Genomic DNA, 20119 nt, shown 5'->3' on the forward strand with positions numbered 1-20119 from the left:
ACAAGCAGCCACACGAAGTCAGCTTTGGGAGCTCTCGGCGACGCCCAATGCGTGCGCCGGTAGGGGGGAGTGTGCGCGCGCATGTGTGAGATGTGGATTGTGGCAGGCCTGCTGCTGCTGATGGGAGTTGCTCTGTGTGTGGCGCTGCGCTGGCGTGCTGCGCGCGCGTGCTGTGCGCGTGTGCGTGTTGGATCCGCGCGTGCGTCTGCGTGTGCTGCGCGCGCGCCGCCGGTGTGTGCTGTGTGCTGTACTCTGCTGTGCGCCTGTTTGTGAGTCTTTGAGGCGCAGGCCTGGCTGGCAGGGCTGCGCGGTGGGCTGCGGCGCGCTGCGGGTGGTTGTGCGCCTGCCTGGTGGTGTGCGGCGGCCGCGCAGCCCGCCCGACCGGGTCGTCGGCGGCCCAGGGCGCGAGCATGCGGTCGGCGCTGCATGTGAGGCTGCTGCGCGGCTGGCGCGTATGTTTCCGTGCAATGAGGGACGCGCGTATGTGTTCACGCTGCGGGCGCGGGCGGGCGCGGGGGGCGGCGTGGTCTCACCGCGGTCCGACGCCGATTGGTCTTCGGCGTGACGAGGGCGGGCGCGCAAAGAGGCCTTGCCGCCATCGCGTTGCCGCGAAGGAAAAAGAATCATGAGGTAGGCCGGCTGAACAACAATAAGGAAGGCCTACCCTGTCTGCTGCCGGCACACGAACCTCTCCGGGCTGCCTCGCGTCCTTTGTGGCAAGATCCGCGTCGGGGAAGGCCGATCCCTAGGTGCATCCCCGGCTCGGGGTGCGCTCGCCTGCTGTGGCGGCTGCCGCCCCCTCGCCGCCAATCCGTCTTCTCGCCTCCTCTTCTCACGGACCACAGGGGCTGCACAACAAAAGCACACAAACACTCCCTGTCCCTGCATGGCTTGGCGTAGGCGCGTCCTCATCCCCTCCTCCGCCTCTCCTTCCACCCGCTCCGAGATCCGTTCCAGGATGGCGCTAACCACCTCTTCAGCCACTCCCGTAGCCGCAGGTCCGTCTTCCGGCTTGACGTGGAACAGTGTGCGAAATTTACCGCCGCACCCATGACAGGCGGCTAGCGTGGGGAAGCGCTCCATCCCGAGCGACTCGAGAGGGATCCCCACCGCTTGCCAGTGGCGCGTCACTTGTATCGCCCGCTGCTTGGCCACCCGGGCCACCATCCTCAGGGCGCCTCCCTCCATCCCGAGCAGCGCACCCGCCATCTCCGCCTCCGCCATTCCCACTAGTCGCAGGAACCGGGGGAGGGCGGCCGGCACCGCTCCGTCGGGGACGGCCTCCTCCGGGGCCTCTCCCGCAAGCCCGTGTAGCACTTGCAGCGTTTCTGCCGCGTCCTTCGCCTCCTCCCCATCCCCCACGGCCCCGTCCGACAAAGATAGGAACGACAGGGAGTCGGGCTGCCAGCGCACCACCCTCCATGGTGCCATGAAGTCCACCACCCCGCAACACGTCTGCGCAGTCCACGCCAGCGTCCGCCGGACCCCGCCCCCATACCACGTGGGGGCCCACATCGTTGGTGCGCCGGTCCCCCGCCCACCGGTGCCGCCCGCTAAGAAGGCGAGCCGCCGCAGCGCCTCGGTGCCCATCGTTCGAGCCACGTCATCCCTCCTCGGCGCAAAGAGGAGCACTCGGACGTGCCGAGGGTTCATCAGTCGGGCGTGGCGGCGGAGCACTCCCGGTTGACGGCAGCTCGGCGGGCGGAGGGGGTCCTCTCCCCCCCCTGCCCAAGCGTGGGTGTTCGCGTAAGCCGACTCCGTAGCGTTGATCCATCCCGCCGCGTGGCCAAAGGCGATCGTCCCGGTCGGGAAGAAGAGCACCTCGTCCACTGCCACTTCGGTGTTACTCAGGTTCTGGTAGGCACGGCGGGATTTCTGATCCCCTTCCCGCGGCGCCTCCTGCATAACCATGACCACTCGCCTGCCCGCCTCCGCCGTGGCCACCGCCTTCTTGTACACCTTCGCGAGGGCTCCTCGCCCATGTTCGTTGACCGTAACCAGGACGTTATGCGGCCACGGCTGTAGCTCCCATCCGGACGAGGTGACGTCATCCACCTCCACCCCCCACTCCCCCCCCGACCACATCCCCCCCACCACTCTGGGCGCGGCCTCGAAGAGCGTCGACATGGTGAGCGCCGAAGTGAGCGCCTCGCCCTTCAATCTGAACGCGTCCCTTAGCCACGCCCGCAGCTCCGGGACGATCTGTGCCACGATCCGCAGCGGGCCACGACCCCGCTCCCGGACCGCCTCGGAACACACCCGGACAGCCGCGGCGGGTAACCGCTGCGCCCCGAGCCACGTCCGACTCGCCCATACCGCAGCGAGGCAAGTCGCTCTCTCCGGAGTCATGCCGTGGCGCTGCCCCCCCGTGTGGACAGTCAGAACCGTGGGGTCCTTGCCCATCTCAAAGGCTTGAAGCTGGCGCCACACCGCCGCTCCCTCCCCGCCTTCCAGCCGCCCCGCCATTCACCGGGAGCCGGCAACCCGGTGCGAACCACAGCGAGTCCGCCATCGCAGCCAGGTGGGCCGACCTCTCCATCGCGACCCCTCCCAGCTCCGTCCTGCACGCAGCGCAGCCATACCGGAAGTGGGCGCGCGTGTATGCCTGTATTCTTCTCGCGCGACGGCGGACTGCGACGGGAAGCCGACTTCCACATTTCCAGTTATGTCCACGCTTACGCAGGCGGCCGCTGACGGCGACGTGGTGGAGATGCGGCGCATCATTGCCTCGGGCGAGACCGTCAACGCGACACGCGGCGACGGCGCTACGCCACTTCTGCTCGCTGCGCTCGGCGCGCACGCAGAGGCGTGCCGAGTGCTGCTCGACGCTGGCGCCGATCTGGACACGCCGAAGGACACGGGCGCAACGGCGCTCTTTGCTGCCGCGGCGTCCGATTCGCCCGAGGCGATCGACTGCGTCACCCTCCTGCTCGCTGCGGGCGCGTCGGTCGACCTGCCAAACACTCACGGCGTCACGCCGCTGCAGACGGCTGCGCACAAGGGGCACGCGGGCGTGTGCGAGGCGCTCCTTCGCGCCGGAGCGGACGCCTCGCGGGCCGACAAGGCCGGCAACACGCCGCTCCACAAGGCGGTTCGCTCTGCCGCTGTGGAGGCGCTCGACGCGCTGCTGCTCACCGCTGCTGAGCTCGAGGCGGGCGGCGGCGGCTCGGGCAGCGCCGCGGCAGCACGGGCCGGGGCCGACGCCGCGGCCCTGCTCGCGGCACGCAACGAGGCCGGCATGACCGCGCTCGAGATGGCGCTCGATACCTCGCTGTCGCCGTGCGCCGTGCGGTGTCGCGTCTGCGCGCAGACTCGCTGTGCTCTGTGTGAGCGGGAGCCTGTTGATGGGCGCGTGTGGATGGGTAGGCTGATCGAGGAGGAGCGCGCCATCGCGGCTCGCGCGGCTGGGGCAGCGGCATCGGCCGGTGTGGCGGCGGCCGCCGAGAAGGCGGCCGCCGAGGCGAGGGCGGCGGGCGAGGCGCAGGCAAAGGCGGCGGGCGAGGCCAGGGCGGAGGCGGCGGCGGAGGCGACCGCCGCAAAGGCGGAGGCGGCGGCGGCGGCGGCGGCGGCGGCGGCGGCAGAGGTGAAGGTGGGAGAGCTGGCGGGGCGGGCCAGGGAGCTGGAGGGCGAGCTCGGGAGGTCTCGGCGGGCGGTCGAGGCGGCGGAGGCGAGCGCTTCAGAGCTGCGGGCGAGAGCGGGCGAGCTCGAGGGGCGGGTAGGGGAGCTGCAGGCGGCACTGCGGGCCTGTCAGGACGCCCTCGCCGAGAAGGAGCTGGCGGTGGAGGCGGCAGAGGCGGGGCGCGCCGAGGCCATCGCTGTGGCCGACGCGGCGGCGGCGCGCGAGGCGGAGGCGCGGGCCGCCTCTGCCGAGTCTCGAGGCGCCGCGGCTGCCGTTTCGGCCACAGCGATGGATAGCGCGAGGGAGGCCGGCGCGGAGGCAGGGCAGCTCGAGGCGTCGCCCGCCGAGGCCGCCGCCATCGACGCTGCGGCGCGCGTCTCCGCCGCCATCCAGGCGCGCGAGGTTGCTGTGTCTGCGAGAGAGGCGGCGGTGGTGGCGCGCGAGGTTGCTTCCGCCACTCCGCACCACGCGCCGACCTTCGCCGAGGAGGGGGAGGGGGAGGGGGAGGAGGACCCGGACGCCGAGGCCCCTCCCGGCTGGGTCAAGCTCGCCGACTTCGCGACCGGCGCCCTCTACTACGTCCACGAGGCGACGGGCAGGTCGCAGTGGGACAGGCCGAGGGTGGGGGCGCCGCCGCCGCCGCCGCCGCCGCCGCCGCCGCCAGCGGTGAGCCTGTCGAGCTCTATGCCCGAGGCGACCGGGCCGGCCGAGGCGGCCGAGACCGCCGAGTTGCCGGAGCCGTGCGGTCGAATCCCGCTCGACGAGGCCTTTGGCAGCGGCGCCCCTCTCCGCTGCGGCGCTGCGCTGGCGTGGTGCGGAGCAGTCGCTCTTAACAGGAGGCGGTTGGGCGGCTAGGCGCGTACTCGTTCGTGGCGCTCGAGCGGCTGCAGGGGATCGTGCCGCCGCCGAGTGCAGAGCCCGCCGAGCCCGCCGCAGAGGCGGAGGAGGGAGGTGGGGGAGGAGGACTGGAGACTGGCCTGCGCGCCTTCATGTCCGTCAAGGCTCTGGGAGAGAACGTCGGGCGGGCGTGGGCTCCGACGCAGGCGCGGACGCAGGCGTGGGGAGAGAACGTGGGTCGGGCGATGGAGGCGCTGCGGCGAGCGCAGCCGGTGCCGAGCGCCGGCGACACGTCCCCGACGCGTCCGCGACACAAGCCGCGTAGGAGCGGCACGCGCAGCTCGGCGCAGAGCTGGCCCGCATCCGCGCGCGAGGCGCCGGCGCGGAGGAGGGGTGGGGGGAGGGGCGGCTCTCCTTGCCTCGCGTTTAGGAGGGGAGCCGCGTGCCGGTAGGCGCCAACAAGGCCACCGAGCGCGCCGCCGCCGCCGAGGCCATCGCCGCCGCGGACGCGGGCCGCCGTTTGCGGGAGAATTCCGTCGGCACGGCGGGCACGTCGGCTGGAGAGGCGGCGGCGGTGGACCCGGCCGCCGCGCTCGCGCCGCGCACGTCTTCCGGGGCGGCCGCGACAGCGAGGGCGGAGGCCGAGGAGCTGACCGCGCAGGTCGCCGCCGCTGCGGAGCCCTCGAGCGAGGAGGACGAGGGATGGCTGAGGGATGGCTGAGGTTGAGGAGCGGTCGCGGTAGGCGACGGCGTGCTTCAAGCAGGAGCGGTTCGCGCGGGCGCAGGGCGGCGCTCCGTGGCCACGCACGCCCCGCCTCGGGGCGGCGTCGTAAGGCGGCGTGCTCTCCCGCCGGTAGGCCTCTTCAGCGACGCGATCGCCCTCAACGAGAGCATCGCCGCCGAGGTGCGGCCGCGGGCGGGGCCGGGGGCGGGGGCGGGGGATGGGGGCCGTTCCGCAGGCCTCAGCCCGTCGGCGCGGGGGCAGGTGCGCGAGACCAAGGACGAGCACACGCTCGCCGTCTTGCTCAACAACCTCGCGTCGACGATGGAGAAGCTGCGCATGCCGCGCGAGGCCCCGGCCCCTGTTGAGGCGCTTCTCTTCGGGCAAGCACTGACCCCCCTCTGCCCGCCCCGAGCGCGCAGGCAGAGGCGATGTACGAGCGGTCGATCGAGCTCTGCAGCGAGCACATGGAGCCGGACGACCCGCGCGTGGCGCACATCCGTTCGAAGCTCGCGAAGCTGCAGCAGGGGCTCTTCTCCTTCCCCGGCCGGAGGAGGCCGTGAGAGCTCCGATGCGCTTGGGGATGGGGGGGGGGAGCGGGAGGTGTCGGAGAGCGCGGCGGCCGGGTTGGAGCTTTCAGGCAGTGTGGACAGGATGGGGGCAAGGGGGAATTTGTGTTTAACGGTTTCTCACCGTCACCGCTGCTCTGAGAGTCAATTCTGAAAAATGAAAAAAGTTCTTGGTGTAAAAAGCGCCATAGCACGTATTTCTTGTCAATACAGTGCGAGGCGTGGCGATAGAAATCGGGGCGTCGGCATCCAGCAGCCGATTTCTGTTTCGGCGAGGGAAATCGGGCAAGCCAGCAGCCGATTTCTGTAAGCGATTTCTGCCAAAATTTTCTTCGGCGCTGCGCGCCGGTCACTATACGGTCTAGATACTAGTACACTAAAAGGTTGCCCTGAGATACGAATTCAATCCTCCCGCTTAACCTTTATTTCGTGTGTGCGTGCTCGCTCGTGCCTCGTGCGCCGAACCAAGTTCTGCTTCAACAAACCCGTCGAGAGGCCACGTCACGCCGGTGTCCCCTTTTTCTGCATCTTTGTGAGTGTGGCAGCCCACTTTGCCAGTCCCTAGAGGTGTCTTTGACATTTGACTTCGATGTCTGGTGGGGGACGATTTATGTCTGGTGGGGGACGCAGGTGTGCTCAAAGGTTGCGGGCGTGTCACCACTCGCGCCTTCGCTCTCGACACTGGGTTCTGGACATGCAACGACATGCCGAAAAGGGAGCGATCCGCGGCGCAGGCACGCGCTGAGGCCGTGTATAGACGCGCCAATCCGGATGATAGGGGCGATCGGGGCCGTGACCGCAGGGCCGAGAAGGTCGAGTACAGACGCAGACTCAAGAAAACGAGAGCGGAGGCCGCCGCCCTCGCGGTGCCTAACGCTGCTCCTGCGGCTCTCGTTCCCGTCCCGATTCCGTCTATCGTCCCTCGGCCACGGGCCCTCGGCCAGCACGGCAGGGGCCACCTGCTCGTCGCGAGGCAGCCGAGCTTGGCACTTCCGCCGCCCCTCGCCGCTCTTCCACCTACAATTGCTCCTCGCCTCGTCGCTCCGATCCCGCCTTTGGCGCCGACCGCGAGCCGGTACGGCGGCCTCGCCCTGCGCGACATCGCCTTTGGCAGCAGCCAGGGTCGCCTCGGCAAGGGCGGCCAAGGCACCGTTAGGCTTGGCCGCCACTACGGTGGTCGTCTCGCGGTGAAGCAGCCGCTGCGCGCGAGCAGCGCCTTCGCCTCCGAGTGTCAGATCGCGGCAGCACTACACCATGAGAACATCATCTATGTGATGGGCTTTGCATGCGCCCCGCGCGAGACGCCGTTCCTCGCTCTCGACTATGCCGACGCAGGGACTCTGGGAGATTTGTTGATCGGGGATCAGAGGGGCGAGAGCCGCTCCCTCGGCGTGCAGATTGCAAGAGCAATGTCGTACCTGCACACGCGATCTCCCCCCATCGTGCACCTTGACCTCAAGCCATCGAACGTGCTGCTGTCGGCGCGCTCTGAGGGGCTTGTCGCTAAGCTGTGTGACTTTGGGCAGCGAGGCGACTAGCCGTTGGGGCGCAGCTCTCGCACTCAGGCACGCCGGGTTGGCGGGCGCCCGAGCAGGTGCGGGTGGCCCGCGACTTTGCAGTCGTGCCGCTTTCGCGTGGCACCGACGCCTGGTCGCTAGGGTGTGTCCTGGCTGCGCTCGAGGCGCCGTCGGGCGTCTGCGACCCGTACCACTTCGCCACGGGCGACGCGCCAGGCAAGTGCGACTCGCGCCTCCGACACGAGCTCGACGCAATCGTCGCGAACGGCTTCACCCGCCCGTGTGTGCCCGATGAAAGCCGGCTTGCAGGTGTGGTCAGCGCGTGTACGCACGCCCTGCCTAGTGAGCGAGCGACGTGCGCGTGGGTGCGCGCCGAGCTCGAGCAGCTTCTGCTGCAGCCGTGAGCGCAGAGAGTGACGCGCGAGTGACGGGCGAGGCCGATTGTCGATCTCTTTTCTGGTTGGTGCCATGTTTTGAGGGTGTATGAAATCTGTAATTGTCAAATGACACCCGGCTAGGCCGACACAGCCCCCCTCCCCCACTCGCCGCGCTAACAGTCTCGCACAAAATAAACAGCCGGGAGCGGGGTCGGGTCGTGTGGGCACAGCCTCAGCAGACACAGCCTGCGCGACGAGCCGGCCCGCCTAGGCAAAGGGCGAAAAGCAGAGGATCGCCGCATTCACGCCGTTGCGGCGCGACGGCGTCAGTCCCTCCGGCGTGACGGGCGGCGCGGTAACACGCGCCCGTTTCTTGCCGCCGGCGTTGACCGGAGCGGTCGAGGACGACGCAGCGGCAACTACGCCGTTGACGGGAGCCGGGCTCGGCTTCGGCATGCGCGAGAAGAATTTGTGAAGTGTCCCATGCTCGCTCTCTGGCGAGAGGGCCATCAGGCGCTTGAGCGCATCCTCCTTGTACTTGGTCACCATGTGGGCCGGGAGGTCTCGGGCTTGGCGGCGCGTCAGCGGCGGCACGACCGGCTCGTCGAGGGGGTTCTTCGTGGCGGCGACCTTGCGCTTGTGCGCGCGGACGTACACCTTGCGGACGCGTGGCTGAGGGCACTCTCCCGAGGGCGGCATGGCGACTTGCTGTGGATGTAGTCGATGTGTGCAGTGTGCAGGATTTGCACCCTTTTTGCATTCATCCTGACACGTGACACTACGCGAGCAGCACCCATGGAGGCGCTGGTCAACACTGTGCTGCTGGCTGCACACCCGAGCCTTCGCGAGCGCTGCAACGCCGCAAAGGTCGTGTCGGTCCTCGAGGAGCTCGGGGCGTACGACTCGTCCGCACTGCGGTCACTCCTCTCGTCGTTCACCGACACCGTCGCACACAAGCTGAAGGAGGAGGAAGCAGCACCGCCAGCTCTGGTCGCCGCGCTGGCGACGCATGTCGACTCGGGCAGCCTATCAGAGCCTCAGAACATCGGCGGCGCGATGGACGCGACAGCTGCAACCTCCTCCTCGAGCAGCGCCGCCGCTGCTGTCACCTCCTCCGGCGGCGGCAAGCATAGCGCGCTGCAGCAGAAGTCGATCGGCGCGTTCTTTGCTGGTGGCACCAGGACTACGTACGCGACGCTGCCGGGCATAGGCCGTCAGATCAGATCCGTTACCTCGCTCACGCCCGAGCAGCTGCAGGCTGTGGGCAAGGCGCCCGAGAAGTTCACGTCGTGCGCCAAGGGCTGTGGGCAGACATTCTTGCACGGGCCTGCGCGCGTTGCGCACGAAAAGTTCTGCAGCGGTCGCGCGGCCGAGACGGCCGCCGAAGTCGCCGCCGCCGCAGAGGCTGCCGCCTCCGCTGCCACCACCACCCAGCCCGCCACCGCCGTCACCGAGGCTGCCGCCGAAGCCGCTAACAGCAGCGACGACGAGCAGCCACCCGCGAAAGCACCAAAGCTGCGCGCGGATGGCGGCATCAAGCAGAGTGGGCTCCGCCAGGGCGAGAAGAAGGGCATGAAACACTCGCTCTACTTTAAGCTCGAGGTGGTGCGCACGCTGCGCAGGTTGCAGAGCCTCGAGAAGCGCTGGGAGAAGGCGCCGAGTGGCTGGCGTGGCGCCGGCATCGAGACGTCGGAGATTCACAAGGGCGTACACCCCTCCCTCGTGTCCAAGTGGGGCGGCAAGGAGGACGAGCTGCACATGGCGCTGCAGCACGAGAACCGCGTCAGCCGTAAGCAGAAGCACCGCACCGGCACGATGGCGACGTTCCAGTCGCGCGGCGCACGGCGGACGACCCTCCATCGCGGCCGCGCGCCGCCTTTCGCTGCGGTCGAGGTGGAGCTGCACAAGCGCTACCGCGACAAGCGGACGCGTGGCGAGCGCGTGACCGGCCAATGGCTTCGCGTCTCCATGAAGCGCCTCGTGCGCGAGTTCGCCGGCGCCGACGTGGCCGACGGCTTCAAGGCGTCCAAGTGGTGGCTGCGGTCGTTCGCGCGGCGCTTCGGCATGTCGCTCCGGCGCAAGTCGAACAGCCGCGCCGAGTCCGTCCTCGTGCGGCTGCCGAAGATCAAGCGCTGGCACGCGCGCCTCCGTCGCCGCCTCCGTGGCGGCCTGCAGGAGAAGCTCGACCCAAAGTGGGGACGCTGGTTGCCGCGCAACCGGCTGAGCGTCGACCAGGTGCCGTGCAACCTCCGAGCGGGCGATGGGCGCACCTACGACGACACGGGCGCCAAGCGCGTCTGGCTGGCGGGGGCGAAGGCTGACGACGGCAAGCGCTTCTGCACGCTGCAGATCGTCGCGCGCGCGAGCAACGGCGACGCCTCGATGCCGCGGCACGGGCAGCCCAAGCTGTGCGTGATCTTTCGCGGCCAGGGCAAGCAGATCTCGCAGAATGAGCGAGATGCGCGCCACTCCGACGTGCAGGTGCGCTTCCAGCCGAAGGCGTGGGCTGACGACCAGCTCTGCGAGGACTTCGCGGACGTGGAGATGCGCGAGGCGACGGCGGCCGCACGCGCCGCGGGCGAGCGGAGCGTCGCCATCTTCGACAACCTCTCCGGCCAGACGACGCCCGAGCACCTGCGCAACCTGCAGCGCCGCGCCCACTGCGACCGCCACCTGCTGCCGACTGGCTCGACGGGCGAGCTGATGCTCATCGACGGCGGCATCGGCGTCCGCCTCAAGAACCTGATGGGCGACGAGATGGACACGTGGCTCGAGCAGCCGGGCCACCTCGAGCGCTGGACCAAGGGCCCCAAGGAGGGTGGCCTCAAGGCGTGGCAGAAGCGTTCGCTCATCACGCAGATCGCGGGCCGAGCGTGGGAGACGCTCTGCGCCACGTATGACTTCGAGAAGTCGGCGCGCAGCCTCGGCCTGCTCATGACTGTCGACGGCTCCGGCGACGAGCACATCTGCGTGCAGGGGGTGACGGACTACACCTTCAAGGACGAGGACGGCGGATCGGACGGCGGGGAGAGCGAGGCGGACGAGGACGAGGCGGAGCTCGCCGATGTCGACGAGGCGGCGGGCGAGGAGGAGGGCGAGGAGGAGGGCGAGGAGGAGGCGGAGGACGGCATGGAGGACTCAGAGGACGAGGACGAGGACGACACCGCCGTGCGCATGCAGGCATGCGGCGAGGCTCCGGCAATGCCCCCGAAGGGCTACGTCTATGCGGCGACGTGCCCGCCGCTGGCGAACGACGACGAGCAGCGCGCGCTGTGCCGGCGCAAGATCCTCGCCGCGCACCTCCTCGACGGCGCCACCGGCTGGTACGTTGGCACCGTGCAGCACTTCGGCGTGGGCTCCTCGTGGCGTCAGCCTGACGCGACGCACATCGTCATGTACTCCCAGAAAGAGACGGGCACCAAGCACCTCGCGGGCCGTGTCGCGTGCAAGCTAGCCGCCGACAACTATGGCGCGAGCGAGTGGTGGCTCCTGCTGGAGCCGGCGCCAGAGAGCTGAGCATGAGGGACTTGACGTGTTGCGTCACTGTTCACGCAAAGACACAACCCCGGGCCCAAGACTCACACTGTTCACACTATAGAGAGGGTGAAAATTGCGTTTCACCATGACTGTAGACTGAGAAGAAAGTGAAAGAACGACCTCTCTCTAAAAAGTCGTATGATTTCTAAAATTTTCTTCGCGCCTGCGGCGCGGCAGATCAGAGAAATCGGGCCGGCCTCGTGCCAGCAGCCGATTTCTATTTCGGCCAGGGAAATCAGCCAAATTTCCAGCAGCCAATTTCTAAACACCGATTTCTAAGGCAAGAGCACGCACTGTAACGAAGCTGTGAAGGCGGGAATCGAGCGCCCCTCCCAGGTGTCCCGCCATTCCGAGATGTATATGTCGCTCGTTGACTCCGCACCGATCATCTCTCCCATCGCCAAGGGCACGAAGCGCGCCGCGCCGCCACCAACGAACGGAACGGTCCGCGTGACTCGCAGCAAGGCGGCCCAGTGCGAGACCGCCGAGGTCCCAGCGCTCGTCAAGATCTTTGACGAGGCCGAGGCGTTGCCCGACCCCGACGCCACCGACGCCGACTATGAGCCCGTCGCGCCGGCGGAGGAGGAGCCGGAGGAGGAGACCAACGAGCAGTGCGACGCCGGCGACGTCGTGGACGACGAGCGCCCTCCCTTCGCGGACGCGGACCCCAAGCCTGCCGACCCAGCGCTCGTGGCCGAGATGGCGGCTGCTGGGGCTGCGACCGAGGAGTATCGTGGCGAGCAGGATGATGACTACCGGCCCGCAAACGACGACGAGGAGGGCGAGCCCGCGGAGGAGTACGAGGAGGGTGATGTCGAGGAGGAGCAGGAGGAGGGTGCGCAGTGAGACGCCCGCGTGGTGCAGCCTGCCTGCTGCCAGCCGCGCCTGCGGCGTCGCCCCGGCGATCCGGCGTACCACCTTTGTACATCGTATGTCTGCATGTGGGTAGTTGCGGGAGTGTGCGGTCTCGAGGGATTTGAAGAAGCTAGAAGGTCCCGCCACGCTCACAGTCACACCGCCGGACAAAATGCTCTCCGCCTCTGGACACGGCTCTGCCTACGGCGAGTAGCGTAGCGGGGTGGAGAGATCTCTGGGGAGAAGCAGAAGGGTGCGGCACTACAGACTACAGTGCTCAGTGGGCCTTGACCTTGAGACTCTCTGGCCACGGTGGTGCTGGTGGGGTGGTGCTGCGGGGGACACAGCGTGCGCAGGTGGTTGCGGCCACGAGCTCGCAGCTGGGTGCGCCCGGATGCCAACCGGAAGTGTGAGTGCCTCCACCGTCCACTGCCGCCTACGCGCTAGCCGCTACGGACGCCGTGCCCTTGTAGCCGCGCTCACTGGGCTCACTGCTCCAGCGGGCTGCTGCAGCCTGCTCCCCGGTGCCCGGAGGCTGTTATCGCCGGCGCGGGGTAGTGGGCTAGTTCTTAGGATTCCTATTGAGTGAGTGCCTCCGCCACATTCCCTTCCCAACTGCTTCCCAATTTATCCCTCTGCGCTCTGGTCTGGACGATTTTTTCACGGTATCCACGGCGAGATATGGCGGGATACCGCGGGATACCGCGGGATACCGCGGGATACCGCGGGATACTGGGAGAGACCGGGAGAGACCGGGAGATACGAGATCCACCACACCGGATACGGGAGAGAGAGAGTTTTGTTGTTTGATTACGGGTAGATACCTGAGGGAGGGTGTAGAGGATGTAGAGTGTAGAGCGCTGTAGAGCTGTAGAGATGTAGAGCGCTGTAGAGCTGTAGAGCTCTACATCCGCCGCGTGACGAGGCGGGTGCGTTGTAGAGCGATGTAGAGCGCGATTTTGCTGTAGAGTTTGTTGTAGAGGCTCTACAGCCAAACCGCCGGGAAGGCAGTGACCGTCAAAGAGGTCGAGTCGCACTAATGGGGTGTCTCCGAGCTTACTGGAGCTCTGATGGACGGCCCTGACTATCCCTGACACACAGAGAGTCACTCTGACGGCACACCCAGCCTGCCATGCGTCGCCGGTGCCGCATTCATCGCTGTGCTTCTTTAGCAGGCGGTGGACTGTCGGCTGCGAGGGCGGTCGCATTTGCGCGAGGCGAGGCGAGCATTCAGACGCGTTGCATGCGCCATGACTTGCGCCAGCGCGTGCGGGAGCTCCTGGCTGAGCGTTGAGTCCAGGCGAGGAGTTGCGCTGGCCACTATCGCTACGCCGAGCCGAGCTGACGCGCCGAGGCGCCGGCCAGTCGCAGCCGTGAGGCATGCCACAGCAGCAGACTCTGGCACCTGCCACCCATTGGGCGGGCAGACAGAAGGCCAGGGCAGCACTGGCAAGTGCAACGCGCCTCATGTCGAAGAGCGACCGTGCCTCGTTCGCCGCTTATGATGTAGAGTTTGTTGTTAGTATGATAGTAGAGTTTTCACGCTGTAGAGCGCCTCTACATCGCTCTACAACGCACCCGCCTCGTCACGCGGCGGATGTAGAGCTCTACAGCTCTACTGCTCTACAGCGCTCTACATCTCTACATACAGCTCTACTCGAGTACAGCGCTCTACACTCTACATACGCCTCCCCCCCTCCCTCAGGTAGATACGGGGAGATACGGGGAGAGAGAGGGGAGTACGCGGAGATAGAGGGAGATACGCGGAGATAGCGCAAAACAATCGTCAAGACTAGGGCTCAATTTAATAAATAAGTTGGCTCCGTTGTTGCCGGGAGATGCGGGTGGCAGATTCCTGGCGGGAGGGTGGGGTGGGTTTCCCCGGTTGGCGGGAGCCTCGCGCTGTTCCGCCGCGCCACGGTTGCTGTAGTCCTCACTGGCTGCTCCGGGTTCGCCCGGATGGACATTCGCGGCTTCTTTGCGAAGCCCAAGGGCGGGTCGGACGTGGGCAAGCGCAAGGCGGAGTCCGCCGCGCCGGATGAGCCCAGCGCTGCGCCACCAAAGAAGCCGGCGGCGGGGCCGACGACGCCCGCCTCGTCGACCATCTCGCCCAAGGAGGCAGCCAAGGTAAACATATCGCCGGCCGACTTCTTCGGCCTGGGCGGCGGCGGCGGTAGGTCAGCCGCCGCCACCTCCAAGCTCGCCAAAACCTCCGTCGATGCCTCCAAGCCAGCACCCGTCGATCCCGCACCCGCCTCCGGCGAGGGAAAGAAGCGGAAGCATCCGGAGGAGGCGCCGGCTGGTTCATCATCCGCGGCGGCGCAGTCCTCCCCGGCGGCAAACAAGTCGCCCAAGGGCGAGCCCGCATCGCACGGCGCGTCCGACGCGTCCAACGCGCCGTCGGGCTCCGCCAAGACCAAACCGCCGCGGAAGGACAAGCCGCAGGACAAGCCGCCGCAGAAGCCAAAGGCGACGGCGCACGCGTCTCCGGCGGCGGCGGCGTCCCCCGCGGTGGCGGCGTCCCCGGCGGCGGCGTCCCCGGCGGCGGCTTCGTCGGCTCCGGCGCTGTCGGGTGCGGTGGCGGCGATGGCGGCGGAGCCTGCTGCGCCGCCGCCCAAGAAGTGGTTCCCTGGCCAAAAGGACGACGCGCCTCCAAACAAGGGCAACAAGACGGTGCCGGTGGGCGCGCCAGACTGCCTGAGCGGCAAGACCTTCGTGGTGACAGGGACGCAGGACTCGCTCGAGCGCGAGGAGGTTGAGGCGCTGATCAAGCGGTACGGCGGCCGGGTGACCGGGTCCGTGAGCGGCAAGACCTCCTACCTGATGCGAGGCATCGACTGCAGCACCGGCTCGCCGATCGAGTCGAGCAAGGTCAACAAGGCGATCGGCCTCAAGACGAAGATCATCGACGAGGACGGCCTCTTCGACATGCTCCGCAAGACCGCGCCGCAGCCCGAGCCGGAGCCGCAGCCGCAGCCCGCGCCGGAGCCAAAGCCGCGTCAGCCGCCCGCCGCGCCGGCGAGCGGCGGGGCGAGCGGCGCGGCGGGCGGCGCGGCGGACGCGCGCGCGCCGGCAGTGGAGCGCGCGCCGGCGCTCTGGGCGGAGAAGTACCGCCCGCAGCGCGTGGAGGACTTGGTCGGCAACAACGACCACGTCAAGCGGCTGGTGCAGTGGGCCTCGACTTGGGAGGCGAACGCGAGGGGCGGCAAGGAGTTCCGGAAGGCGGTGCTCCTGTCGGGCCCGCCCGGCGTCGGCAAGACCTCCGCGGCGCGCGTGGTGCTCGCCGCCCTTGGCTACGACGTCATCGAGCTCAACGCCTCCGACACGCGCTCGAAGAACGCGCTGCAGCAGACGGCCGCAGACATGCTCACAAACACGTCCATCGCCGCCTTCGCCACGGGCGGCGGCGGCGGCGGCGGCCCGGCCGCGTCGTCAAAGCTCGCGCTCATCATGGACGAGGTGGACGGCATGTCGTCGGGCGACCGCGGCGGCATGCAGCAGCTCGTGGCGCTCATCAAGACCTCCAAGCTGCCGGTGATCTGCTGCTGCAACGACCGCTCGTCCCAAAAGGTCAAGTCGCTCGCCAACCACTGCCTCGACCTGCGCTTCCGCAAGCCCTCCTCCCGCGAGGTCGCGACTGCCTTCCTCAAGATCGCGACCAGCGAGGGCTACCGCACCGACCTGCCCTCCGTCGAGAAGGTTGCCGTCGCCTGCAACGGCGACCTGCGCGGCATGCTCAACCTGCTGCAGCTCTGGCGGCCGAGCGGCGAGACGCTCAACGGCGACGCGGTGGCCAAGGGCGCGACCAACGACATCTCGGCGGGCGCCTTCGAGGTGTGGGACCGCTTCTTCAAGCAGGCCACCCGCGGCTCGCCCGCGTACAAGCCGCTCGACGGCCGGCTGCGCGACTACTTTGTCGACAGCTCGATGACGCCGCTGCTCGTGCAGGAGATGTACCCCTCCTCGCCAGGGCTCTCGGTGGGGAACGCGCCGCAGGCGCAGCTCGCCGCGCTCAACCGCATGGCCAGCGCGGCCGAGTCCATCGCGGAGAGCGACGTCGTCGGCAGCAGGATCGTGCGCGAGCAGCAGTGGACGCTCTCGCCGCTGCAGGGCGTCCTCGCTTGCGCGCGGCCTGGCTTCTTCGCGGCGGGCGGCATCACGTCGCAGGCCCGGTTCCCCGCCTTCCTCGGCCGCTTCTCGACCGCGAACAAGCGGCAGCGCTTGCTGCGCGAGTGCGCGTCGCACATGCAGGCGCAGGCCTCCGCCTCCAAGGCGGAGGTGCGCTGCTCGTACGTGCCGGCGCTGCGGTCGGCGCTCGTCCGCCCGCTGAAGACGAGCGGCTCGGACGGGATCGAGGCGACGCTCGCGCTGCTCGACGAGTACTCGCTCACCAAGGACGACTACGACGCGCTCGTCGAACTCCAGCTCGCGCTCGGCGACAAGAAGGAGGGGGAGGACTTGCCTTCCGCAGTCAAGTCGGCGCTCACGCGCGCCTACAACAAGTCGCACCGGACCGAGCCGCGCAAGCTGGGCAAGGCGTCCCGCGCTGCCGAGCCGAGCCGCTTCGACGAGGACGGCGCGCTGGACGACGACGCCGAGGCGGAGGACGAGGACGAGGAGGCCGAGCCTGTCGCCGCCAAGCCCAAGCAGAAGGCGGCCGCGTCGAAAGGCAAGGGCAAGGCGAAGGCGCGTTGAGATTAGACTGCGGTCTGCGCCGCTCCGAGCCGCCGTACCGCCAGGGTCGGAGCACCGCGGCGCGCCGCTGGCTCTCCACTCGCATTTGATCTTCTCTCCGCCGCGCCGGCAGAGGGGCCGCGCCGCGCGCGCCGCGCATGGTGTATTGGTCGCAACTCGCATTATTTCCGCGCCCACCTAGTCGCGAGTAGTCACCGACAGACCGCGGCGATGCAGAGATGAGCGGAGTACACTCGCCGCGGTACAATTTTAATATGTACACGTCGCAATCTCACGATCCACTATAGAGTACACAAGAACACAACTTCAAGCGCCCGAAAAGACGCGTCCGTCTCCCGTTTTGGTCTCTCCGACTACCGACACACGGGAGACGCCACAAGACTGAGAAGCGAAAGACATTCCATCACGGGACTTCCGCCTCGCCAGGAGGCGGCGTGGCGTCGCGCTCGCCTGCAGCGGCAGCGCTCCCGTCGGCCAAACCCTCGCCCGCGTCGGCCGAACCCTCGCCCGCGGCTGCTGTCGGAGCGGCGGTTGCGGCGGCTGGAGCGGGCGGTGCCACCCCGTCCTCCGGCTGGTCAGCGGCAGACGCACCCGCAGCAGGCACCGCGGCCGCGCCCAAGGAGGAGGAGTTTTCACGCGAGGAGTAGCCCTTCGACACCTTGATCTGCAGAAGCGAGTCTATCGTGCTGCGGCAAACCGGGCATTTGTTCGACTGCACGCGCAGCGAGCGCGCGCAGCTGGCACACATGCACATGTGTCTGCAGGGCAGCACGGTCGTGTCCTTGGGCTCGCTCATGCAGATGACGCACTCGGCGCCGTTGTCCTCGTCGCCAGCAGCGCCGGCCGCCGACGAGGCGCCCGCCGCGCCCGCCGCCCCCGCGCGCGTCTCGCGGCTCTGGTCGATGCCAAAGATCTCCTGCAGCTCGTACGAGGAGGCCCCCACCTGTATCTTTTGCTTGAGGGGCTTGACGACCCACTCCGCCTCCCCCCCGCCGCCCCCCTCGCCGACGATCCGCGCGAGGGTCGCGAAGGTGGTCTGCGACTGCGCGGAGCCGCTCTGCGTCGAGGTTGCCTCGAGGCAGACGATGATCGGATACCGGTCCTCCCGCCCCGCGGGCGCCGCGCGCGCGGGCTGCCAGCAGAGCTCCGCCTCTGAGTAGGCGCCCGTGTCGAGCGGGTGCGAGAGGGGCACCTTGTAGCTCTGCCCGAGCCCCTTCCGCCGCTCCTCCTTTGGAGGCGTCGAGCCGGCGTCCTTTGGCGAGTAGCCGGCGCCGGCACCGGCACCGTCCGCCTTGGCCGGCTCGGTCGCCAAGTAGTAGACGCCGATCTGGCAGTCGGCCGACGCATCAAACTTGAACTCGAGCAGCAGCTTGGACGGGTCGTCCGGGTGCGGCGTCGCGCAGAGGCTCGGCTTCTTGAGGTTGACCTGCGCATGGGCAAGCGCAGGCTCGGGCGCGCGCGGCACGCGAAAGCAGAGCGGTGGCGGCGCGGGCGCGCCTCGTTGCGGATGGTGACGGTCTTCTGAACCGTGGGCCGCGGCGCCACCGCGCGCTGGGGGTTGTAGCCGTACCCGCCGCTCTGCTCAGGCCGCATCCCCTCGAGCAGCTGCGCCTGCACCTGCGCGAGTGGCACGCCGTTCGGCCGCGCCGACGCGTTGATCGCCGCCTGGTGATTGGCACCCGGGTAGGCTGCTGCGCTCGCGCCGGCGGCCGCCTGCGGCGCGCGCAGGGCGGGAGGAGCAGTGACATTCTCACTGCGCTTCACGCGCTGATGAGCGTGGAAAAACTGCTGCGCACCGGCCTCTGCGCTGACTGCGACGCGCGCGTCTGTCGGTTCGGACGCGCTGCCGGGTGCTGCTGCTGCTGCGAAGAAGACCCGTTGCCCATGGGCTTTGTGGTTGTTGCCGGGCTCGATGAGCGCGACTGACAAGCGGGCCTGTGGTGGTTTGTGAACACGCACCCTCTCTCTTTTCTGTTCTCTTGAGCACTTGAGCACTGGATAGGGTCGATTCCGCATGGTACGGGACCCCTCGATCGTCTCGCCCTCCCTCACTGAAGTGTTCATCGGGGGGGGTCCTAACAAACACGGTACAGGATCGAGGTGCACGCTGCCGAAGCAGTGTCGTCCCCCCTCTCCCCGTCGGCGATGGCGGTGTGACCGATCGAGCTACAAGAGGAACTTGTTCAGCAGGATCCGGGCCGTTGTTCTCTCTCCCAGTAAGCTAAAAGTACGTATACAAGCTGCGGGTTGTGAAAGCTCCTATACCGCCCAGGTACCTGATCCTTCCCATCCCTCCTTTCCTGTTTTCTTTCTTCTTCTTTTTGGTCGTGATCCTTCCTCGCTTTCATTCACGGCCCAAACAAAGGGCTTGCCACCTGGCTTGTCTTGGTCTTGACCTCTTTCTTGCTTGCTTGATTGAGTCTTGACTGCCTGCCTGCCCGGTCGGTGGTTGTGCATCAATCAATTGCTTTCGGAAGATTCAAGGCGCGTGATATGCGATTGCCCTCGGGTTGGGTGTGAATGTGTTGTACACACACTCACACACACACACGGTGTGTATGAGTGAGTATGTGAGGCTCCGGCGGACTCGGGGCCGGTGCTTCGACGCAGCACAGTGTGCTTCGTGGTAGCATTAACTAGAACGGCCCCCCGAGAGCGCCTCTTCGACGCCCACGGGTCCCAGGGAAGTTCCCAGGGGGTCGGAGGGGTTGCGAGAGGGCCCCGGCTATTTTTTGTTTGAATCCCGGAGGCCGTTCGAACATGAATTGACGTTCCACGTGCCCATCCACAGCACGGACAACATGCTATAGCCCAGCAGGCCGCTCGATATACTCGGTTAGAGCCGGCGGAGCGACGGCGGCAGAGGTGCGGCCGCCGGCGACCTCACACGGTGTCGACGCCGTAGAGACGGCCCCGAGAGCCGCCACCAGGTGTGCCACGACCGTGGTCGCGAGGCTCGTGGCGATGGATGCGCCAGACCCGCTTTGCGCCGCGCCGCCCTCAACGCCCGATACTCGGTCAGAGCCGGCGGAGCGACGGCGGCGGAGTTGCGGCCGCCGGCGACCTTCCCCTCGACCACGCCGCCGACCCGTCGACAAGCACGCGCGCGGACTGCCATCGAGAAGAAGGAGAAGGAGGGCGGCGCATCCGGAGCCCGCGGGCGCGGCGTGGGCGGGCGCGGGCGCGGGCGGGCGCGCGGGAACCCCGCCAGCGCCGAGGCGACAATGCCTCTGGCGGCTCTGCAGGCGGCGCGTGGCGCGCCCCTCGCCGGTCTCCCGCACGCTCCTGAGGGCCGAGAGGGTCGAGAGGCGGGGTTGGTGACCCGGGGGCATGGGCGGTGCGGCCGCGCCGCGCGCGGGCGCGTGGCAGCCCGTGAGTGCCGAGATCGGGTC

General features: G+C 68.2%; 4 protein-coding genes across 4 annotated transcripts; 3 read left to right on the forward strand and 1 right to left on the reverse strand.

Annotated features, from left to right (window-relative positions):
• Positions 1-2665: 2665 nt before the first annotated feature.
• EMIHUDRAFT_71543 (hypothetical protein) lies at positions 2666-3148 on the forward strand (the record flags this gene model as incomplete). The annotated part of the gene is made up of 1 exon (XM_005786299.1): positions 2666-3148. A coding segment is annotated over one exon (483 nt), but the record flags the coding sequence as incomplete, so codon positions are not given.
• A 3302-nt stretch (positions 3149-6450) lies between these two features.
• Positions 6451-7284, forward strand: EMIHUDRAFT_229012 (hypothetical protein; the record flags this gene model as incomplete). The annotated part of the gene is made up of 1 exon (XM_005786300.1): positions 6451-7284. One exon carries the CDS (start codon positions 6451-6453, stop codon positions 7282-7284), a length of 834 nt encoding a protein of 277 aa, XP_005786357.1.
• Positions 7285-14855: 7571 nt separating this feature from the next.
• Positions 14856-16727, forward strand: RFC1 (putative clamp loader replication factor C subunit 1; the record flags this gene model as incomplete). The annotated part of the gene is made up of 1 exon (XM_005786301.1): positions 14856-16727. The coding sequence occupies one exon, from the start codon at positions 14856-14858 to the stop codon at positions 16725-16727; it is 1872 nt and encodes a 623-aa protein (XP_005786358.1).
• Positions 16728-17130: 403 nt separating this feature from the next.
• EMIHUDRAFT_467666 (hypothetical protein) lies at positions 17131-18613 on the reverse strand (the record flags this gene model as incomplete). The annotated part of the gene is made up of 3 exons (XM_005786302.1): positions 17131-18153; positions 18225-18440; positions 18524-18613. 3 exons carry the CDS (start codon positions 18611-18613, stop codon positions 17131-17133), a joined length of 1329 nt encoding a protein of 442 aa, XP_005786359.1.
• Between the last annotated feature and the right edge of the window lie 1506 nt (positions 18614-20119).

Source organism: Emiliania huxleyi (assembly GCF_000372725.1).
Source record: "Emiliania huxleyi CCMP1516 chromosome Unknown EMIHUscaffold_152, whole genome shotgun sequence".
NCBI classification, from domain to species: Eukaryota; Haptophyta; order Isochrysidales; family Noelaerhabdaceae; genus Emiliania; species Emiliania huxleyi.